We start from the raw sequence: 18,648 nt of genomic DNA on the forward strand, positions 1-18,648 counted from the left end.
TGGAGTGAAAGACGGGAAATATTGGGGTAACCCTAAATGGTAGGCGCAAAACAATACAAATTATGATTTTATGAATTTTTGGGATTATTTGAAATTTGAACGGGGTGAATCGGAGGAAGTATGTGGAAGTAGTTACACTTTGAATTGTGCCATTGGAAATGAATGGGTTTTTTTGGGGGTGAAAAAAGTTGAATTTTGGGGGAACCGTGAATGTTAGGGGTGAAAACAGCCCCAATGGCATGAATATTTGGAATAGTTTAAAGTTTGAACGGGGTGAATCGGATGAATTATGTGGAAGTAGCGGAACGCCAAAAAATGGGGAGGAATAAGATTAATGATAATAATAATAAAGTATAGGAATAACTTATGTTATTCGCCTTCACACAACTAGAGAATGCAATTTCTGGAGAAATTGCATGTGAAGGCGAAGGAAATGAATGAAAACTAAGGAATGCATTGGAATGAAGTTGAATGTAGATGAATGGAGTTGAATGAAGTTGAATGATTCTGAATTAAGTTGAATGATACTGAATTAAGTCGAATGATACTGAATGAAGTAGAACAATTCTGAATTAAGTGGAATGAAGTTGAATGAAATTGAATGAAAAGGATTGAATTGAAATGAAGTAGAATTAAGTGGAATGAAGTTGAATGATCCTGAATGAATTTGAATGACCGCTATGAAAAATTTTGGAATGCGTTGAAATGCTACTGAATGTAATTGAATGACCTCTAATGATATAGAATAGCCAGGAATGAGGAGGACATAAACAAATCAGAAGGGAAGAAAGAAAAGAGGAAGTAAGGAAAAAATAAAAGGAGGAAGTCAGGAAAAAAGAAGGCAAACAAGGATGGAATGGCTGGGGATCGAACCCACAACCTCTGGTTGGGAAACGACCACTCTACCACTGAGCCATGTCACCCGTAATGTGAGAATGTGAGTTGAATGAGCTGAATGTTGTCAATTTGAAATTGGAATGGTGCAAATGTTGAATGTGCCATTACTGAATGTGACGGGTACTTGGGAGTCACTTCGTGGTCACTTCTGGGTCATTTGGGGTAACTTTCGGGTCACGTGGGTCACTTCTGGGTCACTCCCGGGGTCATTTGGGTCTCTTCCGGGTCATTTGGGTTACTTCCGGTTAATTTCCGGGTCATTTGGGTCACTTCCTGTTCATTTGCGGGTTATTTGGGTCACTTTCGGTTCTTTTTAGGGTCATTTGGGTCACTAGGGGTCACAGCCCAAGATGGCTGCCGCACTGGGGAGACCTCGGTGTGAGTATCCTTAGTCTGGCTAATGTTCCTGTTCAAGATGGCCGCCGCACTGGCAGGGGAGACCTCGGGGTGAATGTCCCCAGTCTGGCTGATGTCCCTGCCCAAGATGGCCATCGCACTAGGGAGACCTCAGGGTGAGTATCCCCAGTCTAGCTAATGTCCCTGTCCAAGATGGCCGCCGCACTGGGGAAACCTCGGGGCGAGTATCCCCAGTCTAGCTAATGTCCCTGCCCAAGATGGCCGCTGCACTGGGGAGACCTTGGGGTTAGTATCCCCAGTCTAGCTAATGTCCCTGTCCAAGATGGCCGCCGCAACGGGGAGGCCTCAGGGTAATTATCCCCAGTCTAGCTAATGGCCCTGTCCAAGATGGCCGCCGCACTGGGGAGACCTCGGGGTTTGTATCCCCAATCTAGCTAATGTCCCTGCCCAAGATGGCCGTCGCACTGGTGAGACCTCGGGGTGATTAATGGGTGGGCCTGGAAATATCAGGGTGGGCCTGAATATTTCTCTCACTGAGCACAATCCTCCTATCCCGACACATCGTATATTCAAATAAAATGACAAACTGAATAATATGAAGTTCAGATCCTCCTTAGACAACCACAATTATACCATTCTTAATATTCAATACAATAAAAAAATGAAACACAAAATATTTAATTTTTTTTTTTTTTTTTCATTAATCTTACTGGTGGGCAGTCTGTCAATCCGTGTGGGCCTGTGCACACCCAGGCCCACCCATAGTAGTAACAATTTACTACAGTAACAAAGACAATCCAAACAAAGACAGGCTACTACAACTACTGCAATTCAATTTACAAATTAAACAGCCACAGCATAAAACGAAAATAAAATAAGAAGTATATCAAAAATAGTTAGGAGATAACAATACTGTAAGTACAATCAATTCAGTTGTAAACAAACGTGTCCACTAGGTTTTCTCCATAACAGCAACAGCAGCCACAAAGTTCACAGAATGCTTTATCTGACTTTATCTGGCTCCACCCACGGGCAATGAGTTCCCAGACCTTGTTGTAATTGCATTTCATTTTCTTTGTAGTCTTCTTAGTTCCCTTAGAGTCCTCCATTTTCATTAATTCATCACAAATTTTTGGAACGCGTCGCTAAAATGCTTGTTTTTGGTAGGCGTATCTTTAACAACAACTATTTGCCTGCATGTGCGTCCGGCTGTTTGATTTACAGCATACTCCTGCCTCTCAGTCTCGCACGCAGCCTGAACACCCTACAACCACGCACACGCACACGCACGCACACCCCGACACACACACACACACACACACAGCCCAAGACCCTCCTCCATAATAGCATCTACTGTGTGTAGTCTGCTCTCAGCACACAGGCGTTTAATCAAAAAGATTTTAGACGCACGTTTGAAAATTGGTGCCTACCGATCAGACATGCGGGACAGTGAGTCAAATTGCGGGACGCATTAAATATCATTAAAATGTGTCCAAGTACAAGTCTGTTTTAGCGACATGTTTGGTGCAAAAGTCACACGTCCGTACAGCAAGAGCACTTGTGACTCCTTGTATTTTCTAAGACTACAAGCAACACATTGTTTTTTCCTCCACAAGCCCAAGTTATTTTTTTTTGCTTCTACTGCAAAATTATTTTATACACCAATAAGTGGTTTGGGCTACAACTAGAAATGTATTTTCTACAGCCACAAATTACTTTTTTTTTTTTTTTTTTACAGTCCAAGTTCTTGCTACAAAATGATTTTCTACACTTACTACATTTCCTTGGTAAGGGTGAAAGTTACTTTAGCACCAAATTGTTGCACTCTGTGGGGCAAATGGTGTTCACACCAGATACTGACCGGACCTTCCGCCTTCCAATACAGAATACTGCACGTTTTGGATTGGCCTTTTACTGTGGTCAGCCTAATCCACACATGCAATAATAATGCAATCCAAACAGCGTCTTCATATGCCACTTCTTTGAATAGATCTCTGAGTTTAGCTCATGAAAAAAAAGCAAAAAACAACAATGTTGCATTTATATTTTTGTTCAGTGTCGAGATCAATAGAGATTAATGCAAAAAAGACCAGACTTTGTCAACCAAAAAACAAACCCGGGGCCAGTTTTACTCTTATTGGGCTGCTGATTGACAGAGTGAAATGTTGTAAGGCAGGGGACTTGTCAAGCAGGCTAATAAAGCAGGGAAAGTGTAATAAAGTGCTCAAAGACTTGGTAATGATCATCCACTTCATCTTATCCAATATTTTCAACCTGACAACAGTCAACAACTTGAATAACATATGACCAGTGTTGGGCATGTTACTTCCAAAATGTAATTCATTACATATTACTAGTTACTTGCATGTGAAAGTAATGTTTCTTTACAATATTACTGTATTTGTAGAGTAATGCGTTACTCAAGTTTAAGTTACTTTTTCAAAAATCTGGGATTAATTTGTTTAGTAATGATTTCAAGACCTTAAAAGGAAAATGCGAAATTTGCTGCCATACTCTAGCTGGTAGTTAACTTATGAGCATATTTAACTATATAGTGTGGTCTATAATAAATGTTTCCACTCGATGGTGTGGTGGGACATCACTACCTTCGATCAATATTTGTATCAATAAGATTTATTTTTTAAATATAAATATTGGAACTGAGGCGGCACGGTGGTCGACTGGTTAGCACGTCCGCCTCACAGTTCAGAGGTCGTGGGTTCGATCCCGGCCCCAGCCTCCCTGTGTGGGGTTTGCATGTTCTCCCCGTGCCTGCGTGGGTTTTCTCCGGGTACTCCCGGGTACTCTTTCCTCCCACTTTCCAAAAACGTGCATGGTAAGTTGACTGGACTCTCTAAATTGCCCCTAGGCGTGATTGTGAGTGCGGATGTTTGTCTTTGTGTGCCCTGCGATTGGCTGGCAACCAATTCAGGGTGTCCCCCGCCTACTGCCCAAAGACAGCTGGGATAGGCTCCAGCACGCCCCGCGACCCTTGTGAGGATAAGCGGTATCGATAATGGATGGATGGATATTGGAACTGATATTTTGTCCAGTAAATAAATAATCACAGACTGTAAACCACAAATGAAATGATCATTATTCTCAAATTAATTTACACACTCGGGGCGGCATGGCTCAGTGGTAGAGTGGTCCTTTCCCAACCGGCAGGTTGTGGGTTCAATCCCCGGCCATTGTGACTATGTTGAAGTATCCCTGAGCAAGATACTGAACCCCCAGTTGCTCCTGATGCTGCGTCAATCAGGAGGTAGATGAGGTACAGTGTGAAGCGCTTTGAGTACCAAAGGTAGAAAAGCGCTATACAAGTGACAGTCCATTTGCCATGCATAACATATAATTGAGTTAGATAGTTATATAGATAGATAGAAAGAAACACACAGACAGGGCATGTGTACTAAAAGCAAAAATATGTATTGATCAAGTCAAAACTGACCTGACTAAAAGTTTTTTCCTTTTTCATTGTCATTTATTTTTTCTTTTACTACATGGAGACAAAGTTTCGAGGTGATTTGGAAAAAAAAAAGGGGTAAATGAAAAACGAGCGCATCAGACTCTAATAATGGCGTCTATTGTAGTTTGTCCGATTGATGGTGCCGTAGCGTGACGTCATTTGTCTCCGGCAGATGATTTGCATTTTGATTGCAAACAGCCTATCAGAATCACTACGTTTTACATATGGCAATTGATGGCACTAAGTTCATTAAATCATATCTAAAAAGCACAGTGACTTATTTTTATGCAGTTTATTCGCTTCGTTTTACTTAGGTTTGTTCCTGCTTGTATTTTGTGTCTATGATTTTATGAAACCGTGACAGTGATTATTGTCAAAACAATAACTTCTCAGCCCTCTTAATTGTTGTCAATGGTGTAAAGACAATTGAATTGCTTGCCAGAGAGTTGACTCGCGTACTTAGGTTGTTGCGTGAAGCTCCAAGTGCGACAAGAACTTTTTGAGCATTGCTGGTAGCAGTAACACATGATCAAGTGATGTTATGAACTGCCCTACTTGCTAAATGATGTCAACATATGTATTATGGTCCTGAAATTTGTAACGCGTTACCAGTCTCAGTAACTGTAGTAATATTACAAAAAAAAAATCGGAGTAACAAGTTACTGCCAAAATGTAATGCATTACTGTACTGCGTACTTTTGTAACGCCTTACCCCCAACACTGCATATGACAAACATAAAACCATCTTAAAGTGGAAGTCAACCCAAAAATGTTCTTTATAATAATGTGTATGTACCTCCACTAGTCAGAACACAGCATTCTGATTAACCCATTAAGGCCTAGTGCCTGGCAAAACATCTTTCAAAAATCTAAGGGCGACTCTAGAATCACACTCTGAAACCTAAGTCTCTGTGTGCCCACATATTCAACACCTACAAAATCTTTGATATCTCAGCCCCTGTAGCAGATAGAAACAGAAGATGTGGCTTTCACACAGGCCTGAGTTTCTTATTCCAATCAAAAATCTAAAAAAGTGTCAGTGCAAAAAAACAAAACAAAAAAAAAAAACTTTTTTTTTTTTCTTTTAAATAGAGTGGTAATTACCATTCTCTCTTCTGTCACAAAGCCATCGATATCGTCATTGTCAACAAACATACAGTCGGTATGAAAAAGTTTGGGCACCCCTGATAATTTTCCAAGATTTTCTTTTATAAATCATTGGTTGTTCGGATCAGCAATTTCAGTTAAATATATAATATAGTAGACGAACACAGTGACATTTGAGATGTTCTCACCTGTTTGCTGAAGGTAAGCCATGATTGGTTGTTACCTGAGCAACTGTTATGTGATATTCAGTCAACAGCAAGTGGCAAAATGGCCTCCCCCGTGAGATGGATAAAATCAGGTGGATTTTGCTGCTTAACTCATAATCCACAAACGCAATATTGATCAGAATGTCATGTTTAGACTAGTGGAGACTCACAGAGCATATTTTTATAAAGAATTTTATATAGACTGTTTGTGTCATTGAAGACAAATGGTCAGAACAGGAGAGTTATTATTGGCGAAAACAAAAGTTCTTGCCCTGCAAATGGCCAAGAAATGCACAGACCCCCCAGGCCATGTCAAATAAATACAATATTTGAATATATAATTTCCATCTCATGCTAAAACAAGTTGGTTGTCATCTGTTTTGTTGTTTTGCATCATCGTCTCTGGTTTAATCCGGTCAGATTCTTCAGCTGCAGGCACAAGTAAAACAAGAACATTTTCATTGTTCACTTCATGCACATACATCATTGCAATTACAGTCTGTGAAAACCCCGTCTTTAAACTGACTTAAAAACGGATTGCTGTTGTACTTTGTGTGTGGGTGTTTTATACAAATGGTAAACATCTGAGAAGACTTACAGTTACAGCAGCTCCCATGAGTCCTTGTACCACTGCTTCACCCGTTGACTGCACCTGAAGAACCAACGGCAACACACTAGTTACAATTTATATGTGCATGAACAGACGGTTCCATTATGGTTTTCTCTCCACTTAGCTCCTTGCATATCATATGGCTGACTCTATGAAAAAAAACCTTTATCAATATATATACGTACATATATACACATATATACGTACGTACGTACGTACGTACGTATGTATGTTTATTTTTCTTGATGAGTAGTGTGCATCACCGCACAAGGCATCCTATGCACAACTGTGACTGTTTTTTGTTGATTAACTCATTCCCTCCCAGGCATTTTCAGACCCTCTTTAACGTTTGAAAACATTTGAAAAAAAAAATATAAATAAATTCCTGGGATTGAATGGCTGGACTGTGAAAAGACAAATAAATTCGTCAATGGCAGTGACTTAAGCACCTGCCTGTGCATTCATCTGAAGTATTTCCAAAGTTGTTTTTTTATTTAGTCCAACTGTTTAATAAGCCACCATGGAACCAAGCCACCATGGAACCAAAGAAAGTTCTAAGTGCTGGCCTTTTGATAGAGAAGACAAGAAACACCATAGAACAATTTGGGTTATGTACAAACTTTTAATAGAAAATTGACCTCTATTTACATATTTCGGCAAAGACTATTTTCAACCATTTATATAAGGCCCCACAGGTGATGATGAAGCGCATGTCAGAGCACAAACCAAGCATGAAGTCAAAGGAATTGTCTGTTGACCTCCAAGAAAGGTTTGTCTCAAGGCACAAATCTGGGGAAGGGTACAGAAAACTTTCTGCTGCCTGGAGGCACCGTAGCGCCATCACATCAGGCCTGTATGGGGGAGTGGCCAGATTGAAGCCACTCATTTAGTAAAAGGCCCAAGTTCAGCCCGCTGGGAGTTTGCCATGATCTCAGATCATGAGAACAGCAACTCACTGCTCTAGTGAGACAAAGATGAAACTTTTTGGCGTGAACGCCAGGCATCGTATATACAGTAGGTACTGTACTGTATACCTGTTTGGCAGAAGAGGCCATGCTGACTATATCCTGAATGCGGTTGTCAAGGAAGTTCCAAGTGTCCTGGAAGTCTGGGGAGGAATCCTGAAGCATCACGAGCTCAGTGGTGTTGTAGATGCCGGTCAGTGCTGCTCTTTTACTGTACCAATTCATCTATACAGATCGAAATGGGAGACAACAGAAATTGGCACACAGTCTCAAAACAAACATTACTGTCACTCAACTATTTAAAGCAGAAGTCAATCCAAACATATTTTTTCCAAGAATATGTTCCAGCAGGCCCACTAGTTGAAACATGGCATTCTGATTAATTTTACGTTTGTGGAATGTAAGTTAAGCAGCAAAATGCACTCATTTTTAGCCATCTCTGTGGGCGGCCATTTTGTCTTCTGTCGACTGAAAATGACATCACAACGGCCAATCACGGCTGACCTGTTTTCTGAATCTGAGCCGTTCATCAAAATGTACCCAAAAATATAATAAAGTATTCATAACAAAATAGGTCTGCATCTTATTTTATCCAGAGCATTTAAAGAGGAAGTCAACTCAAACATTTTTTTTTCAAGAATATGTTCTATGCATCCCACTAGTTGAAACAGGGCATTCTGATTAATATTGAGTTTGTGGAAAAAGTGGTAATCCACTCGTTCTTAGACATCTCTGGGGGCTGCCATTTTGTCTTCTGTCAACTGAAAATGAAATCACAACGACCAAACGCGGCTCAGATTCAGAACACAGGTCAGCCGTGATTGGTCGTTGTGAGCAGTTGTGATGTCATTTTCAGTCGACAGAAGACAAAATGGCCGCCCCCAGAGATGGCTAAAAACAAGTGCATTTTGCTGCTTAATTTATATTCCACAAAGGCAAAATTAATCAGAATGCCGTGTTTCAACTAGTGGGCCAGCTGGGAACAGATTCTTGAAAAAAATATGTTGGGATTGACTTCTGCTTTAAAACATTCTGAGATCTGTGAGATTAGTGTCGTCATTTCCCAAACGCTTATTGAATGTTGTTCAAACAAAAGGTGATGTAACACAGTAGTAAACATGACCCTTTACCATCTTTTTGGGAACTTTATTTGCTAAACAGAGTTGTCATTGTAGTGTATTCAATCAAATATAGGTTGAACATGATTTGCAAATCATTCTATTCTGCCTTTTGTTCAACACAAGGTCCCTAACTTCATTAGAATTAGGTTTGTACATTTCAATGCAAATGTTCCATATCCTTGAAAAATCCTGAAAGATAGTTACATTTAAAAAGGACGCACTTTATTTTTGCTCCTACATCTTCAGTATGTGTGGCATTAAAAAAAAATAAAAAAATACAACCAAATGATACTATCGTTTATCTTGAGATTATAAGCATTTCACAAGTGTCAAAGGTTTTTATTGACAATTACATTTATGTGATGATAAAGGGCTTGTCATAAGCTAAAAAGGCATACAAAGAAGGGGAGTTTGTCAAAATATGAGAGCTAGGGAGTGAGGGGAAGGGATGGGGCAGTTTATGTGCGCCCATATGTATAATGTGGCTCTTTGCAGTTACACTTTAAAATTTGTGGATCTAGTTTTAAGAAATAAATGCTTTCACATGATAATAGTCATTCTTATTGAAACTCTTAACTTAAAGAATATTCCCTGCAAAAGTAAGTGAGTCAGTTGAATTTACAGAATTCATGCACGTCACGGCGCATGTTCAAGATGGTACCACCTCGGCCTCAATTTAAGCCATGAAAACCCCCGGGTACTGGTATTCATTAGCACAGGGGTGTCAAAGTCAAATGGACGGAGGGCCAAATAAAAAATTTTGCGACAAGCCGAGGGCCAGACTGATAGAATGTTCATTGAATTTTTTTTTTAAATGTCTTTGTCTTTAAATGTTTTAAATGATTGGATCGGGTCCTTCACGCCTGCTGATGATGTCACGCTTTATATATCTGTAATATATTTCTTTGCCTCTATGTTTATCACCCCCCCTGGCTGTTGTGTTTTTATCTTCGGAGTTACTAAATAAAAAATTTTAAAAAGTACATTACAGCTACTTTTGTGAGGCAGCTCGTACGTCACTTTCGTTTGCGTTTCTCTTGCCAAGCTGGAAACAATTTTCTGGTTGACTCGGGCTGCAAGATTGTATGAACTGTACATAATGTGAAGTAAAACGGAGAGCATCATTTGATTGGTGCTATTTTTTTGCCAGCTGCTATTTTAGAGTGGCAAGGTATGAATTGTGGGTGCTCCTGTCAGAAAACACAGGCCTGTATTCCACTTGACATGTCTATTTATTGTGGTCTGCAACAACACACACAAAGAATAACCTAGCATCCAATGCATATCCATTTGTTAACAATATTCCTAAACATTACAATTCACTGTATTAAGAAATTAAACAGCCATACAATACATACAATACACATTCACACGTTTTATCACTAGAATAGTTAGCACACTAGCCGAAATTACTAACTAGTATTCATCGACGTGACATCACTCACGAGAACTAGGCTATTATGTACAGCAGTTATCTGACACAAACTTAAATTATTAAACTGACCTTTTAACATTTACACACAACAACAAACGTGGTGAAACACGGGCAATCTGCAACTACTGAGTTTGCTGGCACAAACAAACTACGAGCTGTGTTGAAGGAGGAAAGAGAAAAAAAAAGTCACTCACTATCAACACTGACCGCTTGAATAGCGTTCAATGCCTGCTCACAATGTGGGACATCTCAGCGATATGTCGAAACTCAATGAATTTATCAAATGCCAACAATTACTAATAATAAAACAACGTGAGATTTCTAACATGAAGTATTTCTAATAAAGTGTGTTTTACTCCAAATAACTTTTCACCACAATCCGATTTTGAAATCCACGAAAAGTGGCACGTAGAACAGCCAAGGGGTGGCAAACATAGATGCAAAGAAATATTTTACAGAAATAGTGTAACGAATTGGGTTATCTGTGTTGTGGTCGAATTTGTGTCTTGCCAAGTTGTTTTGTTTCCAAGGTTAAGGAATGCATCGTGCGGCTGGACGGGAGGGCATGCGAGCGAGAGTAGCGGAGGACGAACAGGAGAGCCGTTGCTCTTTTTGACGGAACGGTTGTCGTACTGTATTGGCGTCGGCTGGGCCCCACAGTAGCCGGTTGGACTAATAAAAACGTGATATTTAAACTACGTCTGTGTTCTTAGAAGACGCTACAATATATTTTAAAGCGTGACGTCATCAGCAGGCACGAAGGACCCAATCACTTCTGCTACCCACACCGGCTTGCTGCGGGCTGCGGGCCGGATCTAATAATAAAGAAATATAATCCCAGGGGCCGTAGAAAACCTTCTCGTGGGCCGATGTGGCCTACGGGCCTTGACTTTGACATATGTGCATTAGCAGGTTGACAAAAGGACCACACAAGCAGCAGAGCCGATTTTCGTGCAGCAATGAATGCTATCGGTAATGCAACAGTTACATACAGACGGCTAGCGCCAAAATCTTTTCATAGTGGCCCAAATTCATCTGCGGCGGCCTGCCAAAGATAAATGCTTTAGTGCGCAGGTGTTGAACTCCGGTCCCCCAGGGCCGCTGTCTTGCCTGTTTTCCATCTCTCCCTGCTGAACACACCTGTTCCAAATGATCAGCTCATCAGCAAGCTCTGCAGGGGCCTGATCCCGATCGTTTAAATCAGGTGAGTTGCAAGAGGAAACCTCTAAGACATGCAGGAGGGCAGCCCCCGAGGACCGGACTTTGACACGCCTGTTTTAGTGGGAAATAATGAGTCTTGTTTTGCAGAACCAATCAATAATGTCATTGATCCATCGGTGAATGAAATACATTGCAGCTCATCACAAAATGAGCATAAAATGCAAAAATATTGCTCGATCCGATCCAGCCGCTTATATCGGTGTAAAGTGTTAAAATCGTAAAGACGTAAAAACGGGGGAGCAAGGTGGAATGTACAGGTAGAAAAGGATGCGTGAAATCAGGGCCACTCACATCTGTAGATCTGTCTCCGGCATAGTACCAGATGTCATCCACAAGGGTGGCAAGGTGCTCCAGACTTTTTGGGATGTTGTAAGGCAGGAGCAGAATGCTCATTGCCTAAGGACAGAGCAGCAAAGTCAAGAACCTAGATTTGGTCCCAAAATCTGATAACGAGCAAGGCGGCCTGGCCCGATGCCAATTATATTCTCTGGCACGTCATCATGCGCACTTTACCTGCGGCCATGTTTCTATGTAGGGGATGTGCATCCTCAGTCTAGTCTCTACGGCATCTCTTAGAAAGTCAGCGGTTTTCTTTGGTCTGCAAGACAGTCATCAAATATTTCCCCAACAGTTTACATTTCAACCGTATTATAGAAGTGTTAGTGCGCTTGACTTACTCTGCTTGGCCCAATTGGACTTGCTTTTGTTGTTCAGCAAGCGTCTCTACCAGTTGTGAATTACACTGAGCGATGAAGTGTAGGACCAGGTCTCCAGCTCCATTGTGGAACATACCAGTGGAAGCAGATGACAGACCTAATGTCTAGCACCAACACACACACACACCGGTACACGCAGTCTAGTTGAACATGATAAATTATGAATCTTGCCAAATCTTTATAAGCCCGCCGCACACAAAGCCATGTGGCCAAATCCCAATGAACTGCCGCCCAAGTGCGCGGAGTTCGGCTACTGGTTGTGCGGCCCGAGCACGCCACCGCAACGTCACAGATGTAACAGCCAATCAAAACTGCACATGAGATTTCACACGCACACACACACACGACAAGCAGGGTTTCCCCCCAGGGCTTTACAAGCCTGGTGGGCCGCCTGGCTTTTCTTGACAGCTTGCTTGAAATCTCTATACGTTGATCTAACATGGCAGTCTATATGCAGCATGTAAGACTTATTTATTAACTTGGGTTTTTATTTAGGAGAGTATTGCTTTGTTGCACCAAGGTACCTATTTTACATGAGTAAAATCTCATGGGTAACCAACAAACAAAAATATTTAAAAAGCATGAATAATAAAAGGCTAATTGTACATTTTATTATGCAAAGAAAGAACATTTGATCTGCCTCGCATAGAGAGAGATATTCAAATCAGTAACATTTATTTTACAAAATTTGTAAAACACTGTCAACAATAACGATGATAATAATGATACTGTGAATACAGGTATTTCCTGTGATCATTACTTCACTCTTAACCCAAGTGCAGACTAGACATGCAGTACAAAATGTCAATTTCCCAACAACTATTCCCACCTTGTAGAACCAGGTGAAAGAGGACCTTAGGAAGGAAATAAAAGACATAATTTTACTCTGCCACTACAGATACCGCATGTGATGTGTTAATATTTGTTGAATGTTGTTGTTGTTAAAAAAAATTAACAGTGTCTGAAACTTTTGTATTGAATTTTTATGTACTGTATTTATCCAATATATTTTCTTGTTCTTCATTTCGCATGGTGTGCGGCAGAGGTCTTGCGTTCTTGAAAAACAACTGCACAAGGAACGAAGATAACACCAATACAATTATTTATTTTTGTTCCTTACTCTTTAACACACACATATTTTTTTCAAGAATATGTTCCCGGCAGGCCCACTAGTTGAAACAAGGTATTCTGATAAATATTGCGTAAAGTGTCAGTGCAAGAGAAGCCACTATTTTTTATTTTAAAAAATCGAGTGGTAATTGCCATCCTCTATTCTGTTACAAAGGTGTTGATGTTGATATTGTCATTGTCTAAAAACATATATCTTAAAAAAAAAGAAAAAAAGTATACGCTCACCCGGCTTGAAGGGGAGAAAGACGCAACAGCGCCGCCCAGTTCTAGTGGTAGAAACGCGGTTATGCGCTCCCGGCCTTAATTGGTTAACTGCGATTGTCTGGCACTGAGTTCAGGGTGTACCCCGCCTGTTGCCCGAGAACCACTAGGATAGGCTCCAGCACCCCTGCGACTCTTGTGAGGATAGGTAGTTTCCATAAGGGTTGACTTTAAATAATAGATTGCAATGACCTAAGAAGGAAGCGTGTGCATTTTAACGCACACGCACTACGGTGCCTCCGAGAGACTACACGCCGCAAGCCTACTAACAGTTTCTTCAGCAGAGATGCAAGCAAAATGTCATCACAAACGACTTGTAGTATTCCCTCAAGTCATGAAGTAAGTGCATTGTATTTGTTGCACATGCAGTAGTCATGATGTTAAGAACTATGTTCGCTCACTTTGTCTCCTACGAGTATCCGTAGCACAAATATGGCAGCAAAACATGGAGGCCTCCTTTAGGCGAGGCACGCCCTATGTAATATAATTAGAGATTACTTAACCTACGATTACATAAAAATAATTACGTTGATGTGATAGAGCATATGTTTTGCATATTGTTGAAATGAATACAGGACGTCCTTGAATTACAACGTATGAGACCTACGACGTTTCGACTTTGACGCCATTTTGTCCCGAGCACCATAGTGACTACGTTTACATGCAGTCAATATTCCGTTTAAGGTCAAAATTCAGATTTCGGAAACATTGTGAATATCACGTTTACATGAATGAGCGGACAGAGTTGCTCCAGCCAGCATTAGAATAACCCACTGTGTGCTGTGCGTCACGACTCAAAGGATGTCATTTCCGCTTGTTACTTTCTGTCAATAAAACACTTGATATTCATGTCACTCACCACAGGAATAAAGCACTCCGTTTCCTCCTCGCTCCAAAAGTGTGCTTTAGTGCTGCGTCTCTGAGCTTGTTTACCTCTGCTTGTGTATTTGCAGTGAGTTGCACTCCAAATACCGCACTTATGCATACATGCACTTCCTGTATACAAAGAAGGCAGTATCTTTGCCTTTTTCATCCTTCTCCTTCTTCTCTATCAACCTCTCAGCAGTAATGGTGAGTACAGCATCTTTTTTTCTTTTTTTTTTTAATGTATTTTCGTTTTTTTACACTTTTTTTTTTTTAATGTATTTTCGTTTTTTTACACTTTTTTTTTTTTTTTTCGTAAATTTTGACTAACGGTGAAATCCGACATACGTGGAAATTCGGGTTACATCGCCAGTGTTGGAACGGAACTCGTTTGTAAATCGAGGGATTCCTGTAGTGGGTTTTTAAAATGAATGATCATTGAAAATCATATTTTGTGGTAAAGTCACATTCATTCACTTTGGTTAGGCCAGCGAACCATTCATGTTCCAAAGGCTCACTGTACACTTGTCATTGACCAGTGAAAATATTCCGACTTATTCTGACTTTTCCAAGCAGTAAAAAAATAAACATTCCGCTCCAAATCATGACCCTTTGAAATCAGGGATTAAATCCGAGCTGTTGAAAGTTAAAAGACATCCGCATTTGTCAGTTGATTGCGTCTCACCTCAGCACCAGCCGCAATGGCCTCCATGGTCCAGCCGTGCTGGGGGACAAATTCCAAAGCAGCGTTTAGGACTTTAGCTTGAAGCTGCTCCTCTGTTTCATACTCTTCATCTTGCTCTCCACCTTGATCCTGGTAACTTGCACACAAACAGGGAAACATTCAATTTAACTCAGCAAAACAGCATAAACATAAGCAAAATTATGTAACAATAATAATAGTAATTTTAACAATAGTTTTAACTTAAATCCACAGACATTCTGCAAGGTGTTTTTGCATAAACATTTTACATTACTTGCTTTTGCAGTACTGACCTGGGTCTGGGTCTGGTGGACTCATCTGCTACTGGGTTAGTTGCTGAGTCTCCTGGTGTGGCTGTTGCTGGGTCATGACCAGCAGAGTGTGTGTAGTTGTTCGATTTAGATTCATCCTGAAGCCTTAGATGAGCACAGTGCAAGTCCCTTTTGAGACCGACATGCTGAGGTTTTGATGTTGGTGCTGCCACTACTGCAAGAAGCAAGGCTGTTATTGACTACAAGGGATTTATTTGGAGACCTGACCACAATATTTGCCAAATTGTACAACAAAATGACACACTTGCACTTATAAATCAGGGTTTCCCCCAGTTCTTTTTAGGCCTGGCGGGCTGTCAGGCTTTGCTAGAGAAATTTGCAGCCTGAATGTTTCGCATTTACGTTTAAAAAAAAAAAAATCATCCAAGATATGTTTAATTTGTACATTTCAGTGCAAATGTTCCATATCCTTGAGAATTGAAAGATATTTGCACCTAAAACAGATTTACTTTTATTATTTTTGCGCGAACATTATCAGTATGTCAGTGGCATTTGAAAAAACAACCACAGACAAATATACTGTCATTTATCGTGATTGTTTCTGGGTAAATATATCAGCCGGAAAATTTGTTATCGGGACAGGCCTACCAATAAATCACGTAATCACAGTATACTGACTAAAATGATATATCTATCGACCACTTGCAGATCTTCGGGTCGTACTTTGCCTTATGGATAAGGGACTCTCCTTGGCTAACAACTTTTGCTTTAGAACTATTGTGTGAAGCTGTGTACAAAGCTGTGATTTGGACCATTTCAACCAATGGAAAGTTTTTTTTTTGTTTTTTTTTTTTAAATCTTTGTCATTTGATATTCCTTACATGGACTGCCCTCTGCTGGCACATGACATTTAAGTTTAATTACTTTTTTACTGACATTTTGCTCGATGTGTGCAACGCCAGCATATAAGGATGACACGGGTAGGACATTCGTGGTCATTTGCTCAGCCTGACAGTCCCAGCAAAAGACAAATAGGCTGAATACGTGTGTTATTTTGCTCACATGACTGAGTGAAGTGATCTGAGGCAGCGTAACATTCAGCGAATCAATCGGCAATGTGACATGCCACAATAATATTGAAATGTGGAAACGTTTCTCGATTTAAAAAGTGACAGTGACGTGATTTATTTCTGTCGGGCTGATCACATGTCATGTCTCTCATTAGTTTTGCTGTCCAGTAGCTTGCTTACTGTACTTAGCCTGTGTGTGTTTCACAAAATAAATGTGAATGAGAATAAATGTGTTCAAGAAATGTACAATTTTAGTCTTTAATCTTTTTTGATCGTCTGGCTCTTTTTCTGTTGGGAAATTGTGACAAATGAACAGAGGTTTACAATGCTTTGCAATGGTGTTTATTGTAGCCTCTCTTTTTCTCACCCCGATTCTCACACATGCACAGAGGAGATGTGCAAGTGAAGTATTATGAAGCCAGGCAGCTTCTCTACCACCAGGCTTAGCAAGTTTTCTGGGGGAAATCCTGTAAATTACACATTAAAAAAAAATCCCACAGCACATGGAATATAGTTAGCAGACTAACAGGTGTGTTTCAGTCTGCAAGACTAAAATAACGCAATGATTTTAAATCCCGTCCACAACCTGATTTCAAATACTTTTAACAAGTGTTGTTGTGCTTATGCGTTTACATACTTTGGCAGGGTTTGTGAAATATTGTCAATTTGGGGAAATAAGATTGATGACTAAATGGGGGCCATTTTTTTTTTTGCGCAGTTTCTTTCTTTTAATTTGATTGTTCTATTCGCAAATGTCTCTGTTTATTTTGAATAATATTGCAAAATAAAATAAATGTGTTTTGTCTGTCTGTCTCACTAGTGTTTTCTTTTTTTAATTCACACCACAAATTGACAAACAAAAACTTTTAAAGTGTTAAACATACACACAACTAGTGTATGTTTAACACTTTAAAATTGTGTTAACCCCTTAAATGTCCAAATGGGATGTCCAAACTCTGTCCTAAAAGGCCAGTGTCCTGCGTGATTTCCACATATCCCTGCTGCAACACAACTGATTCAAAAGATCATGATCGTTATCAAGCTTCTTCAGAGATTGCTGTTGAGCTGATCATTTGAATCAGGTGTGTTGCAGCAGGGACAGATGGTAAACAGACAGGAAAGCGGCCCTTGAACACTGGAGCTGGACATGTCTACCTTAAATCATAATTCCTATCACTATTCTGAAATAGATTTTGAATTTTTTCCGGTAGTTTGTTGTGTTTTACTTTATATATTAGTTGTGCTGCTTTATATAATACAATGTGTACATTTCAATCGATTTGATTTTGCAAAGAGTGAATTGGTGTGTTCCATGCGTCCTACTTTATCAATGGTCCTTATGGCTCTTTATTCTTAAATGATCAATGACTGTAATGACTTCTTGTATTTTTTCCCCAAACCCCAGCACAATATTGGAAATACGGCAAAACTAGGGAACAGTAGAGAGTGTGGAGTGATTTATAATCTAGCCAGTCCTTGGCCTTGTTAATCATGGCAATATGTTTTGCTATTTTAGATGGAACATGTCCAATATGTGGCTTCCAGTTATCGTTTTCATCAATGATCACCCCAAGAAATGTAATTTCCTACAACCTTTCAATTTCTACCCCCATCTAATTTTATATGAGTATCTGTTATGTTATTTCCAAACATACACGGTATATATACAGTCTATAAAAATGGAAGGGGTAAAAATTGAAATGCTTAAAAGAATGGTCCACATCTTATAAATTCTGTCAGGGTATGTAAATTTTTGAGCACAACAACGTTCAGGGTAGCTAATTCTGTCCTTCACTATCAGCTAAAGTGACTCGGCCTAGTTGGTTAGCGTCAAATTCGGACTCCGCAAGAAAATAACGCACGGCATATTAATTACTTCTGAAGAGTTCCGTTTTAATCATGCATACGATGAACATAGCATAGTTACCGCTACACAGCCCCCGAAATGCCCTTCCTGCACGTATCGCCCTCAGCAGCGCCGCCATGTCTGTTTTTTTCTGTTTTTCTTCTTCTTCCTTTTCTTCTTCTTTTCGTCTTCTTATAAGACAACTTGTGGAGCGTTACCGCCACCGTCTGAAATGGAGTGTGGGTCTGGATAATCCTATCCCATCACATCCTCCTATCCGCCCTATTCTGTCCCAAAATACAAATAAAAATATTACTGTATTTACTGTTCACTGGAGCTTCCCTGCAAAATGTCATTAGTATTGAAAGCCACTTTCTGACCCATCAGCTCATTAATC

The 18,648-nt window shown here is 40.1% G+C and overlaps 1 protein-coding gene across 2 annotated transcripts; it reads right to left on the bottom strand.

Annotated features, from left to right (window-relative positions):
• Positions 1 to 5,407: 5,407 nt before the first annotated feature.
• coq9 (coenzyme Q9 homolog (S. cerevisiae)) lies at positions 5,408 to 18,427 on the bottom strand. 2 transcript variants are annotated; one of them, XM_086027423.1, is made up of 9 exons: positions 18,333 to 18,427; positions 15,357 to 15,549; positions 15,046 to 15,181; positions 12,066 to 12,208; positions 11,902 to 11,986; positions 11,680 to 11,784; positions 7,681 to 7,836; positions 6,635 to 6,688; positions 5,408 to 6,465 (listed from the first exon to the last, which is right to left on the bottom strand). In XM_086027423.1, the coding sequence occupies exons 1-9, from the start codon at positions 18,388 to 18,390 to the stop codon at positions 6,430 to 6,432; spliced, it is 966 nt and encodes a 321-aa protein (XP_085883549.1). In that variant the 5' UTR covers positions 18,391 to 18,427; the 3' UTR covers positions 5,408 to 6,429. The 2 variants fall into 2 exon arrangements, with proteins under 2 accessions (XP_085883549.1, XP_085883548.1); XM_086027422.1 differs by lacking the exon at positions 18,333 to 18,427 and adding an exon at positions 16,773 to 16,864.
• Between the last annotated feature and the right edge of the window lie 221 nt (positions 18,428 to 18,648).

The sequence above is a fragment of the Filicampus tigris genome, chromosome 4 (assembly GCF_054856515.1).
Source record: "Filicampus tigris isolate MCC_2025a chromosome 4, RoL_Ftig_1.0, whole genome shotgun sequence".
NCBI lineage: Eukaryota > Metazoa > Chordata > Actinopteri > Syngnathiformes > Syngnathidae > Filicampus > Filicampus tigris.